We start from the raw sequence: 27,143 nt of genomic DNA, 5'->3' as shown, positions 1-27,143 counted from the left end.
GAGAAGGCTCCAGGGAGAGCTCAGAGCCCCCTCCAGGGGCTAAAGGGGCTCCAGGAGAGCTGGAGAGGGACTGGGGACAAGGGATGGAGGGACAGGGCACAGGGAATGGCTTCCCAAAGGGCATGGATAGATGGAATATTGGGCAGGAATTGTTCCCTGGGAGGGTGGGGAGCCCTGGCACAGGGTGCCCAGAGAAGCTGTGGCTGCCCCTGGATCCCTGGAAGTGTCCAATGCCAGGCTGGACAGGGCTTGGAGCAGCCTGGGATAGGGGAAGGTGTCCCTGCCCATGGTCCATTCCATCCCAAACCGTGCTGTGGTTCTATGAAATGTTAAATTTGCTCTGGTTCTGGAAATGTGACTCAGGATTCCTCCTTTGGAAGCTCCTCATCTCCCTGGCCATGCCTCTTGCTCAAAGCCTCCTTTGTGCTTTTGCTGCAGATGCTCAACTTTAAATTAAGATAAATAAACCAGATTTAATAGAGCAGGGTCCCTCTTCTGGCCTTGGCACTGTTCAGGGGCTGCCCTGACTCTGGAAAGAGCAGGGAGGGGATGGAGCAGTTCCAGGGCCTTTTTCAGCACAGGCACTGAGGCATTTCAGGTTTTCACTCCTGAGGCTCTTGCTTCTGCTTAAAACAGGATGGTCACAACTCGTTCTCTTGTCTGCAAGTTGGCTGCTTGCCTTTCAGCCCTGGTGATGGGTACTGAGGGGAAATAGCTGCAGGGGAGCCCCTGGCTCCTGTCCAGACACGCATGGCAGGGCTGCTGTTACATAATTCAACTTTGCCATGCCAGAGTTTATGAACATCACAGAAAATGCCCACTTGCAACAGTAATGATGTCAGTGTGATGTGTCAGAGCTGCTGGGAAGGGAGAAGGGGACCTTGTCTAAGTCAGACCTTTCACTTCTTTGCTGCAGTTTTTATTGGCCTGTAAATTTTGCTTATTTTAGTCCTCGTTTTTGTGCCTCCCAGTGGTTTCTGAATAACACAAGCATTTAGACACCTACTGCTTTAGCATTTTCGTTGCTGCTGTCCTCAGCTGGAGACCAGCTGACCCTTCAGGCAGAATTGCTAGATGATCAGCCCTTGCAAATCCTTTTTTAATATGTCATTGCCTGTCTCTTGCACTACCGATGGAGAGAGAAGAAAGAAGCTGTGTGGGTTTCCACGTGGGGAAATGTTCTGGTTTGCCTTTTGGTGTTGATGCTCCTGGTTTAGCTTTGTCCTTCCGCTGTGGAGGTTCCACGGGTTGGTGTTTGTTGGTCATACCAAGCAAAGTTTTCCTAGATCCAAACTGCATCTAATCTGGGGTTTAATCCAGAAAAAGTGGATATTGGTACCAAGAATGGCACCCACAGCCTCTTTTCCTGCCAGGATTTTGTCTTCCAGCACTGGCTGGTGATACTCTTGCCCTTTCAACCAGCACAGAAATCCTTGGTTCATTTTTGTTTCTTTTGTGCCAAGCTTCATGACAAAATGGTATTTTTAGAACTTGCCTTGCAGACATTTGCTGCCAAGAGTACGAGGCAAGGGAAAATTTGTCCAAGGAATAAACTTACTGTCTGTTTCTTCTTCCAGTCCAACCATTTGCCCTTGTATCTATTTGACATCTATGTCAGATTATTTAGGATCTTTTATAGAACATTTTATGACACGAATCCTGTAAACAATTCTGAAAGGCAGTAGTTCCCTTTAAATAGGGATAAATATTCAGGATTTCTCTCATACACTGTTCTTCCTATAAAGCTGTGCTTATTAAACTCATAAACACCCAATAGGAGAGAGCTGGGGGCACATCTGAGCCTGAGCTGGACAAATGGCAAAAGCAGTTTGGGGCCAGGACAGAAATAGGTTCATTAAAGGCAAAAGTGGAGCTGTTTCCCCTGGCACTGAGTGATCCACTGAGGGGCAGGGTTGGGTCACAGCTTTGCTGGGGTTTTCAGAGACTGCAGTCTTTTCTAGGCCTGGTACAGGGCCCAAATGTCCTATTTCCACCTGGAGCCAGAAGCTGACCATTAAGAAAACACCTTCCAAAATCCCCAGGATGTGCACAAAATGTTCCTCCTGCTGATAACAAATTTTTTTCTGAGATTGCTTGTGTAAAATGTAATTTTACTGAGGCCATTACATTTAACAGCCTTCATTGGCTGTTTTCTTAGGTAGATTATATAGTCCTTTTTTTTATTTTTTTAATTTTTTTTTGAGCCTGCTTTTATTAAAGCTGTTTTTAATCCTAGCCCCCTTGCCCCAGGATGCTGGTGCTTTAATTAAAGTGAACCATCAGCTGAATGCAAGTCGACAACATCATGTGCCTTTGCCAAGGACTATCAGGAGCCTGGGATTGAGTTAGCAGGAATAACACCCTCAAGAGGCTCTGAGGATGAAATCCTCCTCCTGCTTGATGCTGATGAGAGCTCAGCAGGGATTCTGTGCCCAGCAAGGTGCCCCACTTCAGGCAAGCCTTGGACCTCAGCCACTTGGTTTCTGCAAGAAGCATGGATTGGGGTTTTTTTTTTTTTTGCTTGTTTTTGGTTTGGTTTTTTTTTCCGTCCCTAGATGAGGCTCGCCAGTAAAGACTAAAAAAAATCTGGACCTCTTTAGTCTGGAAAAATTAGCTGTCTGCCCTTGGCCTCCAAATAGGAATGTGTTTGGTAAAACAGGAGGTTATGGTGCTTTGTTAGCATCAGGAGTGGGTTTGGAATACTTGGGTCTTTCCATGAGTTTGTCCAGGAGTACTTGTTATGTTGGCTGGGCAAAATCCAGTAAGTTAAAAACGTGTTATCAGGAGCTGTGGAAGTAGAGTAAATCATGCTGTGGGGGATAGATTGGGGATCCCCTCTCACTCTCTTCTGTTTCCTCGTGAATCAGAGGCTTCCTCAGGGATTTTTGTTTACCTCTGCCTTGAATGAAAGAGGGAGGATGTAATTGCTGGAGGCAGAGCTGGTCCAGGACGTGATTATTGCTGCAGCAAGTCCCCAGGGGCCTCCAATAGCCAGAGAGAGCCCTGGCTCCAGCTGTGCTCGGTGTCTGAACAGCGCAGGAATTCCCACCTCAGTGCTGGAGGCTCGCCAGGGCTGTTTGTGATGGATACTGGGGATGCAGTGAAACGCTGCCTTTGTTGGGTGTGCACACCCAGAGAGAAACTGGTGCTCTGGCAGAGTGTGTGGGGAGGGCGGGGCAGGCAGGCTGGGTTATCCCTCAGTTTGCATCCCTTTATCCCTCTCCTTGCTGTTTAGGCAAGCAAAACTGTCCCATTGCTCCCAGCTTTGCAAGCCTGGAGGGAATCAGCCCTACCCTTTCTGGTTGTGTTTTTGGAGGCTGGGAGGTGGAGGTGTTTTACAAAGTATAACAATGATATTTTTAGAGCTTTGGCTCTCTTTCGGTTGCATCTGTTGAGCTGCAGTTCAGCTCCAGCAGCCCCAGCAGGAGCACATATTTCAGGAATATGTTCTCTGCCACTTTCTGTGACCTGCTAAATGGAATTGTAAATGGAGCGTGTCACAGCTCAGGAATCTCATTCATGGCCTTTTCTAACAAGGTGTGCAGAGAGCTATTTAGCCCAGTCTTTATAATAATCAAACAAGATGTGCCTGAGATGTGCAGTGACTTACTTTAGGAAACATCTGGTTAAGTGTTGAAGCCTCAGCAGCCACAGCAGCAGGGCTTTCTTTCCTTTGCTCCTTGCTTCAGACCCATTGTCTGTCAGACCCAATTTCTTCCTTTTTCTTCCCATTTCTATATTGATTAGCAGGTGCCTCTTATGCAAGATCACAGGGTTTACCATGGAGTAAAAAACCTTGGCAGTGTTTCTGAAGTGACCAGACTGGCTCAAATTAGTTGTGCTCCCAAATTTATCCTTCTAGTCACTCCCTCTCCTTCCTGGAGAGGGCTGTAGCAATTGGGGAAAGTCTCATTCTTTATGAAATTTGAAGTACTAAGCCAACACAGGGGGAAGGAAGAAAGTTGAGGATGAGGAGTAAAAAGCAGGAGGAGGAGGAATTCAAGCAGAGCTTTGCACCAGATGGTGGCGATTGCTGGATGGAGAGAAAACAAAGCCTTTGGGCAGGTTACAAAGTCCCGTGGGAGCTGCCTCGTGCTCTGTGGGGTCTTTCAGGCTCCTCCTGCTCGCTTGGGTTCCTGAATCTTCAGTCCAAAAGAGGGCTGAAAGCCTGATCCCTCTGCAGCCTTGGGAGAGGGAATTCCAGCCCAGGCGCCTCAGTTCTGCTCCGGATGTGTGTGAGGTCTGTGAGGCAAACATTTGCTACTCAAGTCTATTGATCTGCTCACTTAAATGCTTCAAATCCTTGGAGTGCAAGGTGCTTTCCATTAGTTCTGTCCCTCTGCAATGCCAGATGGAGCTCCTGGGTGTGCTTTTGGCAGGGAAGGCTGATTGCACCCTGGGCTGTAACAATGGCAATGCTGGATATGGGACACTTGAGGGAACACATCTGAGCACCGAGGGCTCCCTATAACCACAGAACAGACAGAAGTGAACCCACTGGGGTCACCTAACTGTTTGGAACAGGAGCCAGGAACAGAGGAAGAGGGCTGGAGAGTTGAGGTTGTGCAGCTGGAGGTGGGAAGAGAGGATTTTGCTGCTCCCAGCAACTAAGGAGAGTCTGTAGAGGTGACAGAATCATAATTTTTTGGTGTTGGAAGGGACCTTGAAGATCATCCTGTTCCAACCCCCTGCCATGGCAGGGACACTTTCCACTGGACTAGGTTGCTCCAAGCCCCATCCAGCCTGGCCCAGAGAACTTGAGCCAAGATGGCTCAAGAGGCAGTGGCACAACCTGCATCAGGGGAAATTGCAGCTGGACAGAAGGGAGATTTCTCCCCATGAGTGTGGTGGTGAAACCCTAGAGCAGAAGCCAGAGGAGGGTGGGAATTCAGAGCAAGCTGCTGCTTTAAGGACTCTGCCTTTGCATGCTGAGAGTTAATAATGAAAGTTTTTAACTTCTCCTTCGGAACTAAAGTGTTCCCATTGACAAAACACTCCAGCTGACACTTGTTCCTGGTGATCCTCAGTTTCTGGTTCTCTTGGGAGATGGAGTCATCTTTCATCCTCAGAGATGATTTAATAACTTGCTTGAAAACAATGTTTGGTTTGTTTGGACAAGGTCCGATTGGGTAATCCCGAAATGAGGATTTGCTGTCAGTTTTCCCTTTGTATTTGCTGGATAAATGTTAGCTCTCCTCCTTTCCTCTCCAAGCTAATACTGATAAATGCCTGCAGCAAATTGATTCCTGAAAATGCCAGAAAACAGTGGAGTGCAAACTCCTTAATAAACTCTTTGTTGCATCCAGGAGTGAATTAAAATGGTCTGAAAACACACTTGAGTGATGATGGTGATGCTCCAGTCTGACTCTAGCTCCTGGATTTGCTCCTGAGGTGGAAAGCAATTGTTCAGGACTGTGTGGCCCCGATCCCTCCAAAATCCCATTGATTTCCTAAAGGCAGGTGCCTGAGCTGGTGAATATTTATGGACACAAGGATAGTATGCACTGCAGGGAGATTAAACACCTTTTGACCTTGGTGCATTTGCAAGTTTGAAAGTGTGGTTATATTGGATATCTCTGAATGTTCTCTGCACATAAAACTTCCAGCAGGGAGATTTACAGTATGGAACTGGAGGAAAATCCCCACATTGGATTTTGTTGGTGTGGTCAGATCCACGTGCTGTTGTTTTTCCTCTGCTTGTGCATGCCCTGCCCAGTGTGCCTGCCAGATTTGTGGGAGGGCTCAGACTCCTTCCAGTTTCCTCTCAACAGAAATTCCATCCTCAAGCCAAGATGCCCTTCAGCAAGAAATTGCTTTAAAATATTAGATTTTCACTAAAAGGCTTCTGTTTTTCAAAACTGGAGGTTTTCTGATTAAAAAAAAAAAGAAAAGAAGGGGGAGAGGAGGGGTAAGACATTGTTTAAAAGCTTCTTCCTGTTCTAGTTAGATTTTTATTTAGTTATTTCATTATTTTAATGAATGAACAGGAGGTTCACTGTGCTCAGTAGACAGAGAAGGGGTAGGGTCCTCCACAGGGACTTGAAAGCCTTGAATTCCCAGAGGCATTTTGGCTTGAATAAGAGCCTTCTTCCTTGTGGATGACTGGCAGCTCCACAAACAAGAGGGTCAGCTTCCTCCTCCCCCTCTCTGCCCCTTTTTTATTTTTTCTTTTTTTTCAGTTTTTTTCCCTTTTCCCCCCTCTTTTTTCCCCTTTTTCCTCTTTTTTCCTCTTTTTTTTTTTTTTAAATAAAAATTTGCTCCAGTTTCTCCACTCATCTAACTTAAACTCTTAAACTTCTACACAAGTTTGGGTTGTTTCCTCTGCCCAGTCTCAGTGGTGGCTCCCTGTAGAGTTCACAGAACCACAGAATGGTTTGGATTGGAAGAGACTTTAGGGATCATCTTCTTCCAACTCTTGCCATGGGCAGGGACATCTTCCATCAGACCAGGTTGCTCCAAGCTGTTGATGTTCTCCAATTCTTAGTCTTTTAAAGAAAATATCTTTTCATGAGGAAGATCTATCTTCTCTGAGGTGGATCTCCTCAATTCCAAGCACCCAAAACCTCTTCCATGTGTTTAAGGTGGAACCTTTCTTTTTTGAGGTGGAACCTTTCTTTCTTGAGGTGGAACCTTTCTTTCTTGAGGTGGAATAATCTTTCTTGAGGTGGAATGATTCTTTCTTGAGGTGGAATCTTGAGGTGGGCTCTGCTGTGGTTTCAGCTGCTCTGGGAGAGCTTTGGCACAGTGGGTTTGTCGTGAGCCCGGTGCAATCCTCACACGTGGATGTGAATCCAGGAGGGAATATGAAATCCATCTGTTCCCACCTGAGCTGTGCTGGGGTGAACTGCAGCACGCTCCAGCAGCAACATTTGGGTTCCTTCACGGGAAAGCTCCTGAGGATGCACACGTTGGAAGGGACCCAAATTCACCCACGTTGATGGAATGTGTGCTGTGAGCTCATCCCTATGGGAATGGAGCCCTAATCCATTCAGCAGTGGCATTTCCTCTGACCCATTCACAGTTCAAAGCAGGCTTCTCTCCTTCCAGTTCCTTCTGAAGCTCCCTGTGGGTTCTGGGTGCCAGGGAGGATGCTGGAGGCGTGGGTTTGCTTAGGAAGGGTTCTGCTGTTTCATGCCAAGGCTGGGAGATGTAGGTGGATCTCAGGGATGCTAATCCTGCTTGGGATGGGCTGACAAGGACTCCAGGAAGCAGCACAGTTGGAGGATGGCATTTCAGGACTGCTGTCAACTGAGGTGACCCCAGCAGCCTTGCTGGAGCAAAATCCTTCTGCTCTGTTGGCTCCGTGGGCTGCCAGGGTATCAGCTGGCTCTGGCCTTGCGTTTTCTTGGCTTTCATGGAGCAGACCTTGAGCCAAGAGTGTTGTACTGCCCCTGCTTCCCAGCTGGGTCCAAAGGAAATGTGAGGGGGCAGCTGAAGCTCATGGTGGAGCATTTCAGCAACCCTAGGGAGTGTATGTGGTAAAAATAAGAATTTAATACGGTCTCACACATTGAACTCTCTGTTTTGCCTGCAGGCCTCAGGCAGGGTTTGGGACACACTTCTATAGAGCCAGCTTAATTATGTAATTTAAATCAATGTTAATTATAAATATATTGAATGTATTTATATATCCTATCACTCTATAAATATTAATTATATTACTTTTAATATATAATATGAGGAATATTAATTACATGGTTGAGCTTGATGATCTGAGAGTTCTTTCCCAGCCTTTCTAATTCTGTGATTAATAATCCTATTAAAATATTGAAACCTCAGGAAAAGGGAATATGCAAATGCAGTGATAACCAGATCAATGCAGTCTCTCCCTGGCCAGTCCTGATTTTTAAGATCTTAAGTGTTGATTATCAGTTCTAAGTTCAAATCACACTCTGAATCCTGATACAGTGCTGATCTTCTTTTCGGGAGGAAAATGGGCAATTGAGATAGGCTGGATTTCCTGGTCAAAGGATTTCTTTAGTTCACACAAATGGTACCATGCTGGGAGGTGTCTCCTGGCATATGTGTGATCAGCAGGAATGAAGTAGGTGAGAAATTCCTGTTTCTAATATAGAATTGAGAAAGTCCTTGTAGGAGGGTTTGGTAGGAGTGTGTGTATAGTTAAACCTCATAACATCTCCTACAGATCCTACAATAAATAAAATAAACTTCCTGAGCCTCTCTGCTTTCCTGTGCCACTGCAGTAAATAATGCTTTGTCTGGCCTGGGGAGTTGCAGCAAAAGAGACTTGGCAGAGCCTTCAGTTAACCAAATCTAATCCCTAAATTGGAAAATCTGTCCCCTGTGATACGAATTTCAGTGCTGTTTCAAACAAGATTAAATCTTCAAGCACAGGAGTGGGTAAAATCCGTGAGCCAGCATCACGGATGAATCAAACACTGGCTTTTCTGCAGCAGATTCCTTTAATATGTGAATTGGGTTTTTTCCCCCCAAAACCCACTTACCTGGAGCTGGTTTTGCTCCCACCTGGCATGAGGTAGGGATTGGGGATGTGCAAAAGTGGTGGAGAATGTGTGTAAAACACTGATTTATATATTTATTTATTATTAAGGATTCTGTTATTTTAATGAAAATTTTAAAATTCTGGCAAACTACAACTTGGTAGAATGTCTCTGTCTTCATTAATTTCCTTTTGGGGCCTTTCTGATTATGTCTGTTGATCACTGAATCAGAGAATGGTTGGAAGGGACCTTAAAGATCAAATATTCTATGTTTTCTTCTGGAAGCCCACTGAGAAATGTGCCTGAACTCACTGAAGGATGCCTCGAGACAGAAGAATTTGCCTGGGTTTTCACAAAACCAGCAAGGCATGGCAAGGACACCCTGAAGGACAGACCCAAAATAGCTTTTGGAGAGCTTGCCACAAGCTCTGCTGCTTGCATGTAAATAAGAGGGGGAAATTATGTTTATATATACAGGGGGGAAAGCTCAAATGTTTTAAAATGTTTTTCTTGGCTTGTTTATCAAATCAGTGTCATCCAGTGCATGAGTATCAGCAAAGCTCAGTCCAGAGTGACCTTTAGAGGGCTGGAGGGTGGGATTTTTGTAGAAATTTTGGTCTTTGACATAAAAGGTACCTAAAACCTCCCTTGCCTTGGAAAACCCCAAATGGATGTGGGAATATAACCCATATTTAACTTATATGTGCAAGGAGGTGATAGACCCAAATGGAGAGGGGGAGAGAAAATCCCAGCAAACAGTGGGGAAATTGAGGTTTGAGATCTTGGGGATGTGCAGACTGGAAGGCATCCAGAAGGAGGGGAATGGTTTGGGTTGGAAGGGACCTTAAAGCCATCCATTGCCACCCCACCATGGGCAGGGACACCTTCCACCATCCCAGGCTCCAAGCCCTGTCTAGCCTTTGGAACACTTCCAAAGTTCCAGGGGCAGCCATAGCTTTGCTAGACAAAACTGGGTATCTTGATCTGGGTTATACAACCAAGAATTTTGAAATTCTAGCAGAAAACATCATTTTTGGCATAGCAAAAATGAAATAATTCCATCCCTTCTTATTGCTTTATTTTGGCTTTTTTTTTTTCCTATGATGGAGGATACAAGGAAGTGCTCTATCACAGAATTAGTATCCAGGGTGATGCATAAGAAAAAATAGTCACAGTTAAAAATAATTATAAAAATAAGTCACAGTTAAGTAGGTAACGCTAGCCCTTAGCATGGAAAGGGAGGCAAAAACTAGTATTTTTTAATGTTTCTATTGTCACTCTATTGGTTACATTGTTTTGCATAATTAAAAAGCTGGGAGAGTTCACTAGAGAAAAGAACATTTTTCAAAAAGATGAATGTTTGCTCAGGGTCTGGAAGGGAATTATAGTGGTAGAGTTGCTCATAGTCTTTTCCAGTCTTCATCCTTCCTTGCTCATTGTGAGAAGAGAGGATTTGTTTGAATATTTTCCCTGCAGAATTTATTTCAGTGTTTTCCCTGCTGAAATGAAAACACCTGTGGACTGTTTAAGGGCAAGGAGTAAAAACTAACCAGGAGCCCGTGGAGATGGTGCTGGTGAGAGGCAGTTTGAAGACACAGATCGATGTCCTTGTGGTTTGGGATTTTACCCATGGTGTTGGAGCAGGGGCACTGAACAGATTTATTTGAGGGAATTCTTTTGTGTGTTGAATAGAATTTGAAATGCTCCTGAATGCTGGTGCTGGCGTGATCTGTTTGCAAAACACTTGAAATATGTGGTGGTGGTGGGAGGAATAAATGGTGGGGATGGGTGATTTGGCTCTGCAGGATCTGAGCACCTCAGGGGAAGGAATAAGGAGTAAGAACATCCCTAATCTGCTGTGTAATCTTCACCATGTGATAACTCCTCGGTCATTTAGGCTAAACCCAAGGGAGGGGAAGGTGCATGAGAATGGAAAAGTGAATTAAGCAATTGCCTGGAAATAAAAAACCCACCTAAACAACCATCAACAAAAAACCCTCACCAAACAAAATCCCAGCTCCCTATCTGGAAATGTCCCCTCTGCCCAGGGCTGGGGAAATTTTGGAACATTTCCAAATCTGCCTCTCTACTCCACTGAGTCTCCCCAGCTGGGACCAAATGGGATTCTGTTGACACCGACCTCTCTTTTCCTCCACAGTGGGAGCGCCTCTGGTTCCTCATCCTCACCTCATCCTTCTTCCTCACCCTGGTCTGGTTTTACTTCTGGTGGGAAGTTCACAATGACTACAATGAAATCAACTGGTGAGTAGAGCTTCCCTTAGGAAATTTGGTTGCCATCATGAACCTGCTTGACACAGCTTTGGGTTCATCTGGATCCTTTGGATGGAACTGTAACGATGAGAAGGGGAAAATGGGGTGGGAAGTGGGACTCAAGGAGAGCTGCTTCTGCCTGGTCTGTGTGTAGATGTAATGTGGCCTCACGTCTCCACTTTGTGGCTGGGTTTTTGTTTGTTTATCTTGATGGTTGGCTGGATTTGAAAGTGACTGAGGGATTTGGCTGCAGCTAGCCTACAAAATATCCATGGCAAAAATTCAGCCTGAAGCACATGGGTGTGGAAAATATTATCCAAAGTTGGAAGGAGCTGAAAAGGAGCTCTGCAATGGGATGTGCTGGAATTTAGGGTGTTGCCAAGCTGCCTCCAGTGCTGGAAATTATTCTCCCTTTTATTATCGGCAGCATCTTAAAACATTTTGACAGCACCTTGGGCTGTATTATAACCAAACTGCTTTGACGTCATCTTCTTGTCAAACATAAGATGTAAAGTGAGTTTTAAAACACAGTGGGGAGCTGATCCCTTAAGTAAATCATCTGCTTTAGATGCTGGAGCTGTGTGAGGGAGAGTGTTTACCAACATGGTGATGTGAGCTGGCTCCTCCCAGGAAAAAATGGCTTTTTTCTCTTTGCTCACACCCACACTGTGAGAAGTGAAACCATCACCATGGCTCTGGATTATTTGTAACAGCAGCATGATAAAGATGCCTTTTTTAAAGTGGTAGTTTGGAACACCTTTCTTCTTTAGTTTGTACCCTCAGTAAAGGATGTGATTGCTCCAGTGCAAAACCAGCTGTCTGAGCTCAAAGTTGTGAAAGGGCTAAAAACACTCCTTCAGAAATGAAGGAAAGTTCTTGGAATGCTGGGAATGGTCACTGCAGCTGCAGTGCTTCCAGGATTTGGGTCCCCAAATATTTTTGCAGGAATGTGGGGAGATACGCTGGTCTGCTGTGGATGCAAGAGGCATTTGGGATTTAACACAGATGTCACCTGCAGCCCAAAGCCCTGTCCCTGCCATGCAGCCCAGGGTACTGGAAGCACATCCACTGGGAAAGGATTCCTCTTGTGCAGCACACGTCTGGAAGAGGTTCTCTGGATGGAAAACAGCATTTCAGGTCATTCAGTGCTGAAAATTGGTCAGTGCTTTGTGTGTGCTGTAACCCCAGTCAGATCCCTGCTCCACACACCACCAGAGGTCGAGCAGGGTTTCTGGAAAACAGCTGTGGAAAGGCTGGGTGGGAGGAGGAGAGCACAGGGTGAGGTTTTAATTACAGCTGTGCCAGTTCCAGGCAAGGGGGAGAAATAATTTCCATTGGGCCTGTGCAGGCTGAGCCTGACCCTCTTCCCTTCCAGCACAGCTGCATGGGCTCCATGAAAACAGAGCAGATTTGGACCAGGCAGGGTGTGAAGGACTTGAAAGCATCATTTTATTCCCAGAAGAGCTGTGAACCTGTTGCTGATGAGGCACAGTGAGGTCCTGGTGGTTAGAAACAGCACCTTTGCTATTCCTCTGTCATTGTCACTTCTGGGTCGTGCTTTTGGACAAGATATCTTTGCTGCTTGGTCCTGCTGCCTTCCTCTCTGCTCCACTGATTTGTTGGCAAGCTGGGAGCTCCCCCCGAGGACAGGAAGGGCTCTTTGGGGCATGGCACACCGAGCTGCTGCCAGGGCCTTCCAGAGGAACTGGGAGAAGGAGTTGCTGTGATATTGCTGTGAGGAGCTGCTGAGCTTCCTCCTGCCCTCCGGAGCTCATCCCTGGAAGCTCTGCTAACTCCTGTCACCTTCAGCCCATCCTACCAGGTGGAGAGGGGCTGGAGGTGTCTGTCCAAGCAGCCCATTGCCAGCAGCAGGACTGGAGGAAGACTTCCCCCCTCTCTGGGACTTGTTCCAACTCTGCACCATCCTCTAGGAGGAGGTTTTTCAACCCAAACCTCTGAGGGCCTGACTCTCTGCCATCCTTGAGGAGGTTTTTCATCTTTTCATCTGTGTGTCAGGCAGCTTGGGCAGCAGCTAGGTCATTTCAACTTGTAAGGACCAAAGGGCTGTTCTGGGATTGTTTTAGAAGGACAAAGCAAAATGGCCTTGCAAAGCCCAGCATGTATTGCTTCAGGCTTTTAACATTGAGGTCCTTGTTAGTGAAGGTGTTTTGTGCCTCTTAAGTATTTTTTTTTAATTTATTGCTTTTTCGCATTTCCCTTTTTGGTGTCTACACTTGATTGCATTACAGTTCAGATCTGCACTGAGTTTTGTGCTGCACCAGAAGGCTTCACTTTAGCTCAGGCAGGCTGTGGGGAATGCTCTATTTGTGAACCTGCCCGTGTTCCCCTGGAGCAGGACCATAAATTCAAGTCTGTGTAGCACATTTTCCTCCTTATGTCTGGAGAAAGCTCATCTGCTTCATAGCTACCACAGACCCAGCATTTTCAAACAATCATTTGCGCATCAAGTGAAGGCCTGGTGCTCTCAGAGGGGCATTGAAGGGACATCAGAGCAAAACTTAAATGGGCTGAGAGCTAAGGAAGCTCTGGGTGGTGGCATCAGCAAAGACTTCAGAGGAGCCCTCTTTCCTTTCTTCCCTCTTTTTTCCTAACAGCATGTCTGAGTCCCTGCAGATCCTTGGTTTTGTGCTCTTTGACTCCCTGAGCAGAACCTGGACATGGGCCATGCCTGTTGAGCCCAAGGATTTGCTTTCCAGATCCCACGGGGGAACTTTACTCCTGGACAGAATTAGAACCAAAGAATATCCTGAATTATATCATGGAGTCCAGCTCCTGGCTCTGCACTGGACATCCTCAAAAATCACCCCAGACTTTGTCCAAACAGACCAAAGGTTCTGGCTGATGAATGATGCTGGACTTGAGTGCTGCAGAGGAGATTGAACCTTTGACCTGCTTTTATATAATGCAGCATTTATTTTTGTTGTACACAAAAGAAAATAAAAAGGCATCAAGAGGCAAAAAGGCAAAAAAAAAAACCCCAGTCAGTTCCTTGAATGAGCTGCTTCCACCCCAGAAGCATCCTGTCCTTGTTGTGCCAAGGGTTTGCATGGAGATAATGTCCACCCTCATCCAAGCCAATTTAGGGATGTTGTTTTGTTTTTGTTTTTCCTAAAAATCCAGAGGAAAAATTTGAAAATTTGAATCCAGGTCAGGTCTGAACTGTCAGAAGCTGCAGGAAGGGTTCTGGGGTTTCTCTGCCTCTCTTGATCCAGTTAATTACCATAAGGGATTAAAGCACTGGGTTGTCACTTGTGCTTTTTGCTGCCTTTATCTTTTTTTGGAAAGATTTGTTTTCTCAAGTCTTGTCTAACCCCAGTGGAGCTGTTTTGGTGTTGAATCCCTTCTTAATCTGTCCTTCCCACTTCTCCTCCAGGTTTTTATATAACCGAATGGGATATTGGAGTGACTGGTCCATTCCAATCCTTGTAACAACTGCTGCTGGCTTTACCTACATTACAATGTTGCTGGTGAGTAGAATGAAATCCCATTTCTTAGAGCTTTGTGTGCTGGCTTTAAAAAGGCCACAAGCTTCTCAAGCCATCCAAAAGTTGAGGAGTTTTCTTTTAGAAGTGATTCCTCTCTCATTCTCTTTCTCTTAGCCTGAAGTTGCATAAAATCAAAAGTGAGAAATTGAGTCTTTGACCTCAGATGCTCAAAAGTAAAAGACTGATACCCTCAGGGGAGGAATACAGTTTTGTTTCCCGTGGTATGGCCCAGTTTCCACTTCTGGGCGCAAGTGGCAGTTGTTTCCCTTCGTGCCAGGGTGCTGCGACCTTCAGGGTGGTGTCCATTCAGGTGGCCACTGCTTCCTGCAGCCCCAGGAGCTGTGGGCCAGACTCTGAACTCCCTGCCCCTTGGAGAGCAAAGCTTTTCCCCCACATCCTTGGCTTCGGAGAGTATCTGCTGGCCCACCCTGCCTCCGCTGCTGCTGGCTTGTGTGGTTGTCCCCTCGGATGGTGACGTGTCCCTGCGTGCTCAAACACTCCGGGGTGGTGACGTGCCTCTGTCTGACTCTCTGTTTGTCCCTCCCAGATCCTGGCACTGTGTCACATAGCTGTGGGACAGCAGATGAACCTGCACTGGCTGCACAAGGTAAATCTCAGCTCCAGTGGGAGCAGGATCTCGGGAATGCTGGAGCCTGAGGAGCAGGCAGGGGGTGGCACTTGCTGTCACTGTGTCCTTGGGAAGAGCATGAAATGTCTGTGGTGCACGTGTGACCTCATAAGCAAACTGCTCAGGAGAGGCCATCAAAGCCTGGGGGCAGAGAATTTGGTGAAATGCTTTTGGCCCTTGCTGATAGAGAGGCCACCTGTGGAGATAGAGAAGCACCAGTGCTTAGAGCAGCCTGATTCAGTCCCAGCTCGGGTGCTCCAGGACCCTCCCTGGGGCTCCTTGGTGTGCTGAACCCAGCCCTGGAGAGGGGCTGAGCAGAGGTGAAGCTGTTCAGAGTGTGCTTGGAGGGAGCAGCTGGGAAAGCCTTGGGAGAAGAAGATGTAGGTGTTGAAGCTGAGCGTATGCAGGGTGAGGTTTGCTGGGCCCGAGGAGATTTGTGTGTAAAGCAGTTTGAGAAACACTGCTGTGAAACACAAGAAAAGATATTTGGAGCACAGAAAGGGAGGGGAAGGGTGTGCAGGGAGAGAGGGTGGGTTGGCAGGATCCCATTGTAGCTGGCAGTCTGCTAACTGGAAATGAAGGGAGCAGTCCTGAATCTGCCAATACGCAGCCCTCCTGAAATTCTGCACATGATGAGGTCTTGTAGGATCAGAGCCTGAACACCTCCCAGGACAGGGACAGCAGACACTTCCCCACCCTGCCTCCTTCTTTTCCTTTTTTTCTTTTCCTTAGAGAGGATAGAAATTATGCTTCCCCGGGGAAGAGGATGCAATCAGAGAGGGGGGCAGGGACTGTCTGACTGCTGCTGCAAAACAAATTATCAATTCTTGAGTCTGACATATGTTTCTTCATCAGGGAAGATGGTATTTTTCAGACACACTGGTGGGCTCAGATGAGTAAGTCCAGAAGAGGGATGTGTTGGTGATCAGTTCTACCCTCTGGACTCCCACCCTTCCTCCCCTTCTTCCAAAGAAGCCCCCTTTTCATCACAACTCAGATGTGTGGCTCTGTCTCTTCCCTTCCCCACACCTCCCTCAGCTTCCTAAGGAGGTTGAGACACAAGGCTGGAATAAGTTAATATTTTTTCTCAGAATTATACTGAATTAACTTCAAATATAGATTAAAGTGTGTGGGAAAGGCTGGGATGGACAAACCACACAACTCCTTCCAGTTTTCTCCTGTAATTCTGTGCAGAGGGTTGTAAGCCAAGTCAAAGATGAGTGTGAGAAGAAGCAATAAATTGGAGCTGATGGGAGGAGTGGAGATTTGTGTCCTGACACCTCTGTGCCACCCAGGATGGTCACACCAAAGGGAATTAAGGTTCTAGAAAAAGAAATCCTGCTTACGTGTACCAAAGTGATTCTGTAAACGTTGGCAATGTGGGATTTTATTTGTTGGTCTGAGGTATTAAACCTGAAATCGGCCTGGAGGAGCCCTGTGCACCTGATGTGATCTGTCCATTTCTGGGGATCGATTTTCTGCCAAGTCTCGCGTGCAGATTTTGGATCTGCTGCAGCAGTTTTTGGATCTGCAGCAGCATCCTTTGGCTCTGGCAGAACACAGGCTGAATACCAGACACAGGCAGAGAGTGGGGAATTATTTTTAGACAGACAGCCCAGATTTTCAGTCTTTGCAGCTGGAGTTATTTCCGTGGCACTTTTTGATGATTTGAACTCTTTACCTTCACCACAGAGGTCACGTTTTCTTTTTGACTGCTTTGCTCAGACCTCTGGGTGCTTCCACGTGAGAGGGGAGGCTGGGGGAGGTCCTGGTGGGCTGAGGTCTGTCACCTCAATGCCACCACCACTGTCCCATCCAGAGTCCCTTCCCCAGCCCCAGCATCCATTCTCACATGACAGCACATAAGCCCAACGTCCTTCCCCATGAGTCCTTTTTCAGACCTTTTATTAAATGCAAAGGCTTTCTCTCTCCATTTCCTAACCTATAATATAAATCCCAACCTAATTTTTATAATAACCACAGTCCCCAGCCTGTAAATTCCCTCTGGTTTCTTGCAGATTGGCCTGGTGACAACCTTGATAACTACTGTGGTGACCATGTCATCGATAGCACAGCTTTGGGATGATGAGTGGGAGATGGTATTTATTTCATTGCAGGTAAGTTGTCTGCAAGGATGCTTCCCTGGGAGAGGAAAGGGGCCAGTGAAACTGAACTCCATGGGATTTATGTATTTCTGTAGGGTGAAACTCTCTCTTGATGGTTGTCACACCCCAAATTGAAATATTGGCAATGAGAAAACTGTTTTAAGGAAGACTTGTGATGTCTTGCAGGGCTAGAGAAATATGAAAGGAAAATACCTACAAACTTAATTTCTTACAGATCTGCTCTCTGTTCCTTTTTCCGCCTCTTCCTCAAAAAAAGAAGTCCAAAAATATTTTGCCCATTTTTCTTATGAGGTGACTGCTGACGTGTATTTGGGAGTATGCAAATCTATGCAAATACAGGGGGTGGAAATGGCATTCACACAAGTGACTAACATTTCTCAGAAGTGCTTTATTTTATTGGGGTATTTTTAAAATTTAGGAAGGGAACTGGAGAGCAGACACACGACTCAGATGATACATCTCCAACTTTGTGTCATGGTGCTGCACCCTGCTGATACAGTCCAGTGTGTTCAGAGAATTCCAGAAGAATTTGAGTGGGAAGAGACCTTAAACTCCATCCAGTGCCATCCCCTGCCATGAGCAGGGACACCTTCCACTAGCCCATGTTGCTCTAAACCCTGTCCAGCCTGGCCTTGGATATTTCCAGGGATCCAGGGACAGTCCCAGCTTCTCTGGGCACCCTGTGCCAGGGCCTCACCACCCTTATCCTGATTTTTTTTCTTTATATTTAGTCTGAACCTAGACTATTCCTGTTTAAAACCATTCCCTCATGTCCTGTGGCAGCTGACCCTAATAAAAGCTGTCCACATTTTCTTACAGACCCCCTAAAAGGCCACAATAAGTTGTCCCTGGAGCCTTTTCCAGGTCAGCACCCCCAGCTCTTCCCTCTTGCTCCAGAGCAGAGGGACTCCAGCACTTGCAGCAGCTCTGTGGCCTCCTCTGGACACCCTCCAGCAGCCCTTTTCCCAAATATCTGTTTAACTGGGGGAGAAAGTCCCCTAATAGAAGGTTAGAGCTTTCCTCCTTTCCCTTAATAGCAGCCTAAATGCCAGAGGCAACAGCAGGACTTGGAAGAAACAATGGCCACAAGAGAACCTGCAAAACCAACAAATTTTCCAGGTGCTGGGGTGTTTTTAAACATATTTCCCTCTCCTGTTCTTGTGCCCCACAGGCCACAGCCCCTTTCTTGCATATAGGAGCCCTGGCAGCTGTCACAGCACTGTCGTGGTTGGTGGCAGGGCAGTTTGCACGGACAGAGAAAGCCAGTGAGTATCTCCTGTGTCCCTGCAGGGCGAGCAGTGCCTGCTCCTCTTGGGGCTCATTTCCCCCCCTTGCTTCTCTTTTTTCCCCCCTTGTTTCTCTTTTACCTCCTTGTTTCTCTTTTCCCCCCCTTGTTTATCTTCCCCCCCCCCTTATTTCTCTCTTTTTCCCCCCTTGTTTCTTTTTTACCTCCTTGTTTCTCTCTTCCCCCCGCCTTGTTTCTCTCTTTCCCCCCCTTCTTTCTCTCTTTTCCCCCGCTTCTTTCTCTCTTTTCCCCCCTTATTTCTCTTTTTCCACCCCTTGTTTCTCTTTCTTGCCCCTTGTTTCTCTCTTTTCCCCCCTTGTTTCTCTCTTTTCCCCCTTGTTTCTCTCTTTCCCCCCCGTTTCTCTTTTCCCCCTTGTTTCTCTTTTCCCCCTTGTTTCTCTTTTCCCCCTTGTTTCTCTTTTCCCCCTTGTTTCTCTTTTTTCCTTTTCATTTTTTAAAATTTTTATTTTTTAATAAGCCAGGAAAGAGCTTCTCTCTTTTTCTCTCTTTCTGTTCCTGGATTGTTTTGTTTGTTTTTAAGAAAAAACAGTGGTATCTCTTGATCATTTCAGACTCATTTGACTTATGGAATTTATCTTACCTGGAAGAGTTTACAGGCTTATTGGTGCAGGCATGGTAGTGTTAGAAACAGAAGAAAAAAATCCAAAATATCTTTAAGAACCTATAGTCACTTTTAATGGAAAATAGGATTCCAATCTTTTGGAAACATCAGGAGCAGCTGCAGGCCTTGGTGCAAGCCTATTCTTGCCATTTCTTTGTGGCATTTCCGATTTTTTTTTTTTTTCTGAGCAATTTTTATGGGTTTTTTTTGCTCTGGTTAAACTGAATTTTCAGAGCCTGGTTGGCGTGTGGGTGCCCCTGGGTGAGCAGGAGCTGGGTCAAGATCACATTCTGTGTCTGCCCAGAGGTTTGGGTGCTGGGGACTCCTTTGAGGTGCAAGACACAGCATGAGGTCCCTTAGCAAGGTGCCACTGAGTTCCTGGAGTGCTCCCTGAGTGATTGACATCTCTGCCAGGGAGGAGGAAAAAACCCCTGGCAGAGTTCCTAGAGTCACTTTCTGCCTTGTGGGAACATGTGTGAACGAGCCTATTAGATGCTGGAAGCAAAAAGGAGCCTGTTTATGAGTGAAACCAGATCAGCTGTGGCCAGGAGCAGAGCTGGGCCTAAAAATAAAAAAACACTGCCTTCTCTAGCTGGCATCCATTGCAACTATTTGTTTTAAGGGGTTTGGTTTGGGGTTTTTTTTTGGGGGGGGGGGGCGGTTTGGGTGATTTTTGGTGGGTTTTTTTACTTTTTTTTTTTTTTTTTTTTTGAGGTTATCCCTTGAGTTCCAAAGCCTTAATGAGTTTGCAAAATAAATAGTAATTTAAAACATTTTGAAAATCAAGTTTTCTGCTGTAACATCTGTGATGTCAAGTGGCTCCAGATATCTTAGGAGTTCAAAGGTGCCTGTTGTTTTTTGTAAGGAACACACATCTGTGGGGCACAGGGAGTGGTTCTGTTGCTCTGTCAGCACCTTCCAGAGGTTCCCAGGGAGTCTGGGCTTGGTGGGAAGTCACTGATAGATGGAATTCGGGTGGTATGGGAAGCAGTACTGCTCATCTGGCTCTGTCACAGCCCAGGGATTTATTTAAACATCTCCAGCTTGCTCAGTAAAGCATTATTGCATTTTTCTGATGCAAATCTCAAGGCAGAAGCAGCTGAAGTGGCTTTGCACTGGCTGAAGTGGGTGGTGCTGGTGAGCCACCAGTATAAACTTTAAATGCCCTGATGTGGTGACATTGCTTATTTTTGGCTATGTTTGACTGGTGAACGATTTCTCCTGTCAGGCAGGGCAAAATTTGGTGCTGTCCCACCCAAAGGGTGGAAATGCCAACAATGTTTTGAGCTACATTCCTGGGGATTTAAGCAATTCACTTGAATTGTTGTTTCCACAATACAAAATGAAGTGAAAACCACTTTCAGGACCTGATTTTTTTTGTTTTTGTTTTTCCTTAAACACAGAGCTCTGCTCTCTTGCTGGAGGCACTGACAGGAAATCAGTCTCTCCTCTAGAGGAAGACAGAGGAGTCTTCCCTTTGCTCCTGTGCTGTGAGGAGGTCAGGGGCAGCCTTTTCAGCATCTCTTTGTCTCTCTCTCCATCCCAGCTTCCCAGATGCTGATGTTCACTGCGTACCTGGCAGTTGTAGTTGCACTTTACCTCGTCCCCCTGGCCATCTCCTCCCCCTGCATCATGGAGAAGGCGGCCCTCGGACCTAAGCCAGCCATCCTGGGGCACCGTGGGGCACCCATGGTGAGTAGTTGTGGGAATCCAGAGCTTCCCTCTGGCTGCCCTGGAAGGTCTGGGACCCTGGCAGGGGGTTAGGAACCCCCCTGGACAGAGACCCCAGAGACACTGTCTGTGATCTCTGTCCATGGAAAAGAGTTTTCAATCTTACAGGATGAATTACAAGCTCTGAGTGTTTGATATGAGTAATAATTAAGTGTGGCATGGGTGCAAAAGTAAAATTTTAGGTTTCTAGATTAGGGGTCCAAAGGGGACAAGATGGAGGAAATTGGGTGTGTCTTGTCCTTTTTCTCCTTCTTCATGCCCTCCATGTTTCACTGTAGTGTTGGCATTTTTCTACTGGTTTAGGCTGGGGACACACTGTTCAACGTAGGTGACAGATATTGGCACTTTATTGTAAATATAGCACAGGTAGTTTCTGGTATATAATGTTTGTAACATCCCACTGAGGGCAGAGCCCCACACGCTGCCCTGCAGGACAGACCTGCGGCAGGGCAGCAGAACATGTTAGAGATAAACAGAATAAACAACCTTGAAACCAGCACAGACGAATTATGGCTTCTTCTTTGGCAGCGGGGCTGAAAGACAGAGACTTTCTACAATCTCGGAATCATCAATACCTCAGATTCCGACAAGTAGTGCCCCTGTGCTGCTGGGCCTGGCAGCCCCCAGGGAATGGGTACAGCTGATACAGCTTGGAGGCACTCCTCCTGCCTGGGATTGCTGTGGATGTAAAGCAGGGCTTGAGCCCAGAGCCAAGTGACACCCCAGGTGTTTGAGGTACAGACAGAATGGCAGTTCAGGCTGCTTTGTGCCACTGCATTCTTTTGACTTCTGGTTTTCATAGAATTGTGGAATCCTTCCCTTCATCTTCTCTTAGGTACCCAAACATTGCCACTATCTGTTGGGGTGGCTTTTTTTCCTTCAGGCTTCTAAAGAGCCTTGGTTTGTGCTGCTTGTGCAGGTGAAATCAAGAAGCACTTGCTTTGCTGCACAGCTTCTTTACATATTAAAAATAAGAGCAGTTAACCAGGCTGCTGGCCTGATTGATAGCAGCAAACCCTCACAATGAACATCTTCTGCCAGAACAGGAGAAGAGCTTGTCTGGGAAATAAATCTGTGTCAGGTCAAGTCCTCTTTCATTAAATCAAGCTTTAGCTTTCTTGTGTGGGCAGTACAATAATGAGGTCTCATCTCCTGCATCTAGTAATTAAATCCCTAATGGCTTTTGCTTATAAGTTTATCCTCTTGTCCATTGTAGGGCTGGTGGTTTTTTTGTTTTGTTGTTGGTGGTGTTTTTTTTCTGGTTTGTTTTGTGCTGTTTCACTTCCTTTCAGTCAGGTTGAGAAGTTTACTGAAAATTTGGTTCACATAATCCCAGAATGGTTTGGGTGGGAAGGGACCTTGAAGACCATGGAGTTGTGAGCCCCTGCCATGGGCAGGGTTAGTGATGGATGCTCTCTAAAATACAGGATTAAAGACACATTTTATTTTATGCTTTAAACAGAACTGTTGCCGTGGCATGTTACTCACCTGGCATGCTGGGACACTGAAATCCAATGGCCTGGCAGATCCCACACTAAGCCCCACATAGAGAACTTCCAAAGGACATAGTTTTACACAACAGAAAATTCCATTTCTTAGGTACCACTTTAATCCTGCCTTGTGGGGTTTTTTTGTCCAATTCATGGCACACAAGGAGATTAATACTGGAGAGATAAAGAAGAAAAAAAAATGAAAATGATGGCTATATTTCCGAAAGGGCAAGAAACTATCCTTAAATCTTGTTGATGAAGCAAAAGATCAGATCCTTTAGTGCATAATCATAGAATCCCAGAATGGTTTGGGCTGAAAGGGACCTTCAAAACCACCTTGTTCCAGCCCCTTTCCAAGGCCAGGGACATTTTCCCCTATTTCCCCTAGACCAGCCAGAGATTTGCAGTGGCTGCAATTAATTTGGAATAAAATTTGGTTCTTCTGTCCAGGCTTCTTCATCATCCTCCTCACCAAATGTTGCCATGAGTTTCTTTTTTAAGGCCTGACTAATCAAGGGAAAAACACAAATGTGGTGATGTCCAGCTGCAGCCAGGTTGTGCTGCTCTAATACAGTTTCATAATCTTCTTTAAGGAAGGTCCCCAAAGCTCCTGTCTCTGTTTGAAAGCATCTGCAATGGATTTCTAAGTACAAAAATAACCAAAATTAGTTCATTTGTGGTGATTTTCTAGAAATTACTTGCTGTGTTGCTGCAGCAGGAGGAAATGAATAGTAGCCTGATTTTTGCAGGGGATGAGTCTCTCAAACCAAGCACAGAGAAGAGGGAGAGCTTTTAGAAATACTGAGCTGGGTCTGTCTGGCTCTCAGTACCTGGGCATGGTTTATAAAAGAGAGGGGGTTTGGAAATCGTTGCTTTGTGCCCCAAGGTTTCTTTCCCTTAAGGAATTGGTTGTATCCCTTGTTATAAACCTGGATTTATGTTTTAGACATAGTATGCCTGAATATATTGTACCAAGCAGGTATCCCTTAAAAATACCTGGAGAGATACAGAGAGAAATACAAGCAGAAAGATTGTGCTTTTTTTTTTTTTTTTTTTAGTTACTGCAGCTTGGCTGTAAAGCCTTTTTAAAAAAATAACATTAATCTCAACAATTAATTCCTGTAACAGCAGCTACCCCACTTGGATGCATCTTTGCCTTAAACATGCTTAATCTGGGGCTTCAGCTCCCTCCTTCTTGGAGGAATAGACAGGCTGGAAGGATGGAAATTCCTGTATCTCAGATTTTCCTTTCTCACAAAAGCCCTCACATTTCAGCCTTTATAAACCCCTGGTACAGAGCAATCCTGCCTCCAGAGTGGTGCCATCTCTTGGGATAGGCAGCCTCTGATCTGGGTGGAAAAGGTTAAATTTACTTTCCTGGCTTTCTGGTTGACCTTTGCTGAGTTATGTGATGGGTGTCCGTGGTTTGTGCAGAGGTTCAGCAGCTGCAGAGGGCAGGTTTGGATGGACTCGCTGGGAGAGGCAATTATTTATGTCAGGGTGACAGACTGGGGACTCACCACCTGCTCACAGGGAGGTGAGTCTGTCTTTGCCTGAATGGCTCTAATCCCAGAATCACAGGATGGTTTGAGTTGGAAGGGACCTTAAAGCTCATCTCGTTCCTCTGCTCTGGAATGGGCAGGGACACCTTCCTTATCCCAGGCTGCTCCAAGCCCTGTCCAGCCTGGCCTTGGGCACTGCCAGGGATCCAGGGGCATCCACAGCTGCTCTGGGCACCCTGTGCCAGGGCCTTACCTCCCTCACAGGGAAGAATTCCTTCCCAATATCCTATATAGCCCTGTTTTCTGGCAGTGGGAAGCCATTCCCTGTGTCCTGTCTGTGTAAAATGTGCTCTCCTTTTTTCCAATCCCCCTTTAAGTACTGCAAGGCTGCAGTGAGGTCTCCTCAGAGCCCATTTTAAGCTGAGATTCTCCAGAGTCTGCTCTTCTCCAGGCTGAGCACCCCCTGCTCTCCCAGCCTGGTTTGGATGGGAGGTTTTTTTAGGAGTGTGAACATTGATGTGCAGGGAGAGGATGATTGCAGGGTTCCCCTGCAGAAACCTGGGCTGCAGGTTTCATCCAAGGCGAGGCGATGGGAGCCAGTCTGGCTCCATTCTCCAGCTCCTGGTGGCTGCTGCTCTCTGCTGACAGCTCTGGGGATGTGAGGAGAGCTCCTCTTGAAGCCCAACCTTGGGTGACCCAGCTGCACGCCGGGGGTGTCGCCTCTGTCCCGGCCTAAACAAGTCTGGCTTTGGCTGGGAGCTGCTTTAGGAAGATAATGTGGCTCTGTGCTGCCTTTGTTGAGCAAACATAAAAATGAACTTGTACTGATGTGTGGCTGGGGCCAGAGGAATTCTGTGCTGAGATACTGGAGCTGGGTGAAGGTTGTGAAATGTAAATTTTAAGGAAATTAGAGACTTTAGAGGAACTAAGATTTTAGTTAGAGATAAGCCTTACTAGAGTTAATTAAAATGAATGAGTAGGCCTTGATGAAGTTAAGAGTTAGTAGTTAACTAATAATTGATTGCTTGTCAGCACAATGGTTTATAATGAAGAATACACAAACTGACAAATAGCTTTTAGGAACATAAGCCAATTGTGGGCCTCCTCTGTCATGAAACCAATGGAAGACAAGGAATGGGAGTTCTACCAAGAGTTCATTTGTCATATTTGCATCAAAAAGGTAGAAAGGTCAGAACGAGGAAGACTTCATTGACTTCCTCATTTTGGGACCCCTCCCCATGAAAAGGACCACCGACCCATTTCAAGGAACAAACCACGCATGCTGAATGGCTTTTGAAATTATTAGCATATGAAGCGAGGAATTGAGGTACCAAAATGATGAATATGTATTTGTATTTTGGGTATTCAATACTTGTATGGATAAAAAGACTCTGTAATCACCTGGAAGCTGCGGTGTGTATTTGGGAGCTATCCCACACACAATAAACATACACTTTCTAACTTAAAACTGTTCGAGAGGATTTGTCCATCACAGTTGGATATCGGCACTAGATCAATATCCATATTTTTTTTAATAAATCAGTTGGGGTGACATTTGCTCTGATTATTTTACCCCAGAACTTTGCTGACCTGAGCCTGTGAAGTGATCAGAAAAAACAAATGTCTCTTACAACCACTCCAAGTGCTTAAGCAAGTTTTTTTATTTATTTTCATTATTTTATTGTTATATCTTGCTTGAATGGTGCAATTGGGCCTTTGTCCCTAATTATTCCCCTTTGCAGGATGTGAATGCTCATTGTGTCCTGATGGAACTGATCCTGGTGGTGGAAAAACAGGGTGTTACAGGTGCTCTAAACCTAAAAAAAAAAGGGGGAAAAAAGTAATTTATGTTTCAAAAATAACCTTATTTTGATGTTATTCAGTGCAGAAAACCTGCCAGGTTTTCCTTCTGTAGTTGTCAATATTTTTTTTTCTGGTCTGCCTGTTGTTTCATGGGTGTTTTGGGAGTAGCTACACTGTACTGCTTTTGTAGAACAGCAAAGTATTTGTCTTTATACCATTTTTATTTTAAACAAATCCTAATTCTGTTACCATCTGCTCCATTCAACAGAGAGAAACTTCAAATAAAATCTGAGTCCTTCTCTGATAGCCACAGGGATAAATTTTCTAGGCTTAAGGCTATTTTTTTAAATTGATGGTAAAACTAAGCAGAACATTTGTTATTAGAGAAACTCTCTAATTTTGAGACTAATAGATGACTTTATGGAGTGAGTAGAAGTGGGAGTAAAGTGTATCTTACAGAATGTTTGGTCTAGTTGTTCTCTGTGGTATGGAAGAGACAGGAATTTTCAGGCACAGATAGATATGGAGTAATAATATTTTGGGTGCCTGATATCTCCCAACCCTTCTCCCAGCATCCTCGCTGACAGTGCTTTGTAAACTTCCCTCATGCTATTGATCTCTCATTTCTTTTTTTTTTTTTTTTTTATGTTTTCCTGACAGCTAGCACCAGAGAACACTCTGATGTCCTTCCAGAAGGCAGTGGAGCAGAAGGTGTATGGAGTGCAGGCTGATGTGGTATTGAGGTGGGTCAGTGCTGGCTGCTCTGGGGCTGCCTGGGGATAATCCAAGCCAGGAATGGTCCAGCATATCCAGTGTCTGGTCACTGCAGCTTTTTCCCACTGGGAAGGGCTGTCCTTGAGAGTTCCTGCAGTAACTGCTGTCTGTCTCTGTCAGATGCTGCTGATTATTTCACTGAGGTGATGGTGAAAGGTAGACTTATCCAAATGAGGGAACCTGGATCTCTTTGTTGTCTTCATTTGCAAGAAGGCTGTAGTTTATCCTCGGGCCTGTTTCATTCCAGTAAAACACAGCCAGAGCTGCTTAAATGTGACAGCTGCTGGGATACCCCAGGTGCAGACAGAGCAGAGATTCCAATTTGACTTTGTTGCACAGGAGAGTTTTCACCAACCTTGACATACCATCCCAGGAATACACCAGGAGGAAGCCCTTCCTTCTCCTCTTCCTCTGGCATTAAAATTAAGAAAGGAGGAACCTGGTGACTGTCAGAAAGTCGTTGCTTGCTGGCAAATGTCAAGCTGAGTGGACAAGACCAATTAGAATTTAGAGGGGGTTATTTCCAGAGCTGTGCTCTGTTCAAGGAGTTTGGAAGTTCCTTAATATTCCTTAATATTCCTGCTCCCAGTTTCTCCCAGTACCACTTAGAAACACAAGAAAGACTCAAAGAAGGTGTTTTATTTTTTTCCCTGACTGCTTTGGAGATTTGTGTTGATGGACAGATCCTAGGAGAACGAAGTTTTATTTTTAGTCACTTTCTTTTTACTTCATATAATTTTTTTTGAGAGAAAACTATTTAAAAACTGAAGGAATTTCTTCCCACTGGTGAGTGGAAGGTCACTGTGGAAGGATGGAGTATGAATTAGGATGTATGTTATACAATTCTTGTTTTTCCCAAAATGAGTTTATCAGCTGCTCTGAGGGGACAAGTATTGAGTGGCCAGCTCCCAGATGAGCACTTGGCTCACGTGGCTGAATCTAT

The 27,143-nt window shown here is 45.7% G+C and overlaps 1 protein-coding gene across 3 annotated transcripts in view; it reads left to right on the top strand.

The window, feature by feature from the left end:
• Positions 1-27,143, top strand: part of GDPD5 (glycerophosphodiester phosphodiesterase domain containing 5) — a 106,438-nt gene that overhangs the window by 64,851 nt on the left and 14,444 nt on the right. For all 3 annotated transcript variants that reach the window (XM_030264040.4, XM_002190415.7, XM_072924101.1), the window contains exons 3-9: positions 10,621-10,724; positions 14,128-14,221; positions 14,787-14,846; positions 16,886-16,984; positions 18,165-18,258; positions 20,447-20,592; positions 26,087-26,169. In XM_030264040.4, coding sequence (XP_030119900.2) covers positions 10,621-10,724; positions 14,128-14,221; positions 14,787-14,846; positions 16,886-16,984; positions 18,165-18,258; positions 20,447-20,592; positions 26,087-26,169 — 680 coding nt within the window. The remainder of the gene's footprint in view (positions 1-10,620; positions 10,725-14,127; positions 14,222-14,786; positions 14,847-16,885; positions 16,985-18,164; positions 18,259-20,446; positions 20,593-26,086; positions 26,170-27,143) is intronic.

The sequence above is a fragment of the Taeniopygia guttata genome, chromosome 1, assembly GCF_048771995.1.
Source record: "Taeniopygia guttata chromosome 1, bTaeGut7.mat, whole genome shotgun sequence".
Classification (NCBI taxonomy): domain Eukaryota; kingdom Metazoa; phylum Chordata; class Aves; order Passeriformes; family Estrildidae; genus Taeniopygia; species Taeniopygia guttata.
The sequence above is the reverse complement of the archived record's forward strand: the minus strand, read 5'-3'. Positions and strand labels throughout refer to the sequence as shown.